At 38.3% G+C, this 2,859-nt stretch overlaps 1 protein-coding gene across 1 annotated transcript; it reads left to right on the top strand.

The window, feature by feature from the left end:
* Positions 1-328: 328 nt before the first annotated feature.
* LOC110490058 (somatostatin-1A) lies at positions 329-2,514 on the top strand. The gene is made up of 2 exons (XM_021563184.3): positions 329-603; positions 2,008-2,514. The coding sequence occupies exons 1-2, from the start codon at positions 466-468 to the stop codon at positions 2,212-2,214; spliced, it is 345 nt and encodes a 114-aa protein (XP_021418859.1). The 5' UTR covers positions 329-465; the 3' UTR covers positions 2,215-2,514.
* Positions 2,515-2,859: the final 345 nt, after the last annotated feature.

The following is a 2,859-nucleotide window of genomic DNA, read 5'->3' as shown; positions in this document are numbered from 1 at the left end:
ATTCATGATTTATGTGTTGTTGATTTTCCATTTTCCAGAGCCTTGAGTTCATCTCATTTGCTTAACACCCCCTAAAAGAAGTTGTTGAACTTTTATAAAACTGAACATTTTCTGAAATTCAATAAGATCCACACGAAGTGATAGTCTATACAAATGAAACCATTTTTCACTAATCGAACAATATTCAACAAATGAAAGGATCATGAATTCCCTTATCTCAAAGGATGCGCACGACTCTCTAATCGGTGGAAACATTGTCACTTGGAATCATCACTCATACCCAAACCCACCAGAAGGAAACCCCCCTTACCACCTGACGTCAGATGAACCGTTTAAAAGACAGGTTCGGAGGGGGGACAAGAACAACAGGAGCAGCAGAACTCAAAGAGAAGCCAATCTCAACGATTGTCTGCCCAATTGAACCACCTTTATCCATCCTCTGCCTCCCCCGAGACCCAGAAGAAGATGCTCTCGACGCGTGTCCAGTGCGCCCTAGCACTACTCTCCCTAGCCCTGGCCATCAGCAGCGTCTCTGCCGCTCCGTCCGATGCCAAACTCCGCCAGCTGCTCCAACGGTCACTCATGGCACCTGCAGGCAAACAGGTAAATACCTTCAATCAGACTTTCATTATTAGAAATTGTTCTTAAACAACATATATCTCTGGCTGCAGTGGCCATATTATATTATTTTTTTCTGAGTTTGATGGCACAGCTGTAAACTACAATTTAAGTAGATTTACCTCTAGAGTCTAGCGACTATACCTTCTAGAAATGTAAATTTAAGCACATGCGTTGCCATACAGTTAACTCTTTGGTTTTACTGGCAGGCACAGGGAAATTAATCGAGGAAATTAGTATGATGCAGGGAAGCAACCAAGAAATGAAGTATTTGAATTTATTATGGATCCCCATTTAAATGCTGGCACTCTTCCAGCAAAATTAATGGATTTATACACAATAAAAAAAACATTACATTACTTTTCACAACATAGTTGTGTGTGCACTCGGGCCACTACTCTACTACCACATATCTACAACACAAATCCATGTGTATGTGTGTGTATAGTGCGTATGTTATCATATGTGTGTGTATGGATGTCTATGACTGTGTATGTGTCTCTTCACAGTTTATGCTGTTCCATAAGGTGCATTTTTATATTTTTTTCAATCTGATCTTTCTGCTTGTGTGAGCTACTTGATGTGGAATAGAGTTCTGTGTAGCTCTATGTAGTACTGTGTGCCTCCAATAGTATTTTCTAGATTTGGGGACTGTGAAGACACCTCTGGTGGCATGTCTTGTGGGGTTTGCATTGGTGTTTGACATGTGTGCCAGTAGTTTAAACAGACAGCTCAGTGCATTCAATATGTCAATACTTTTCACAAAGTAGTGATGAAGTCAATCTCTCCTCTACTTAGAGCCAGGACAGGTTGAAATACATATTATTAAGTGCTGAGGAAATATTGGTATCAGAGCAACTAACAAAATATAAATGTATATTGATCTATATTTTAAATCAACCTTTAAAATGAAAAATGTAAAATAAGAACGAAAGAGGTCTCTGGAATTTGGGGTATGCTGTAGTTAGCTGTCAATTACGTAGCATAGTCAGAACATACGGTAGAATGGGTAAAAAAGTACCTAATGTTTATTAATGAAAAGTGTTCTTCCCCCAAAAATGTACATGATGGGAAAGTAGTTTATACATCTCGGTTTAAGTGATCGATTCATGCGTAACAGCATTGGAAAGGTCATTTTAATAGATTTGAAGACAGCTTAAATAAATTGAAATAATGCAGATTTAATAGCCTACATCTATTTATTCTAGCAATGTGAGGGAAGCGAAAACATTCAAACACTGATTTCCTTCCTAAATGGGTATGCTAAAATTTTTTTTAAAGCATGTTGATTTCTTTCTATTTCAGTGGATCTTGTTGCTAAAATGTGAAATGTTCTGTCTCCACAAAACAGAAAAAATAACTATTTAATCTTATTTGATCTATTTTCAGGAGCTTGCCAGGAATACACTCGTAGAGCTACTCTCAGAGCTCGCACATGTAGAGAACGAGGCGATTGAATTGGATGACATGTCTCATGGCGTGGAGCAGGAGGATGTGGATCTCGAGCTGGAGCGTGCACCCGGCCCAGTACTGGCTCCACGTGAACGCAAGGCTGGATGCAAGAACTTCTTCTGGAAAACCTTTACATCGTGTTAATGAATCTACACCCGGGCCCTTTACTGTGTGTACTACATCTCATCTCTTTTGTTTCAATCACTCATTGCTGAATCCAATGCACCATGGCCTAACCCTCCTCTTCAAAAAATTTAAATAAACACTGTTATAACTTTAACAATCATTCTGATGTTTCTATCGCTCACTTAGATTTTTTTCCGAAAAGGAACACAAGAAAGAATGTTCTACAAATGTATGCAATTCTGCTTTGACTGTGATTTATGTATTTTGGCAGACTATTTTTAATTGTTTGTTTGAATAAAATCTGTGTTTCAGAACCAATGAGTTGATTCATATATTGTTATTTTGCTCCTCTTTTAAATGTTTTTTTTTTTTTATTCAGTAATAGCCTATTCCTATGAGATGCTAGCACACTTCTCTCCAGGATAAGCATGCTTGTTTCCTCCATTTGGAATGATGTTACAGAGTATAGTTTTGGTTACAGGGTATAGTTTTATTTTAGGCGGTAATCCATTGTTGGATAAACTGACTTTGTTGTGTTGTGGTGTGCCATAAGAAGTTTACATTTATGAAGGGTAGGCATAATGTAAACATTGACCTGACAAACCTCCAGCAGCAACAACACCTTCCTAATATTGAGTTGCACGCTGGCACTTTTGCCCTCAG

The sequence above is a fragment of the Oncorhynchus mykiss genome, chromosome 15 (assembly GCF_057628025.1).
Source record: "Oncorhynchus mykiss isolate SJ-2025 chromosome 15, ASM5762802v1, whole genome shotgun sequence".
Taxonomy (NCBI): Eukaryota; Metazoa; Chordata; class Actinopteri; order Salmoniformes; family Salmonidae; genus Oncorhynchus; species Oncorhynchus mykiss.
The sequence above is the reverse complement of the archived record's forward strand: the minus strand, read 5'-3'. Positions and strand labels throughout refer to the sequence as shown.

Bases quoted from the DNA above. Each gene is read 5' to 3' on its own strand.
- LOC110490058 (XM_021563184.3), top strand. From the start codon at position 466: ATGCTCTCGACGCGTGTCCAGTGCGCCCTAGCACTACTCTCCCTAGCC. The intron at 604-2,007 runs GTAAATACCTTC...ATCTATTTTCAG, and splicing joins TGGCACCTGCAGGCAAACAG to GAGCTTGCCAGGAATACACT.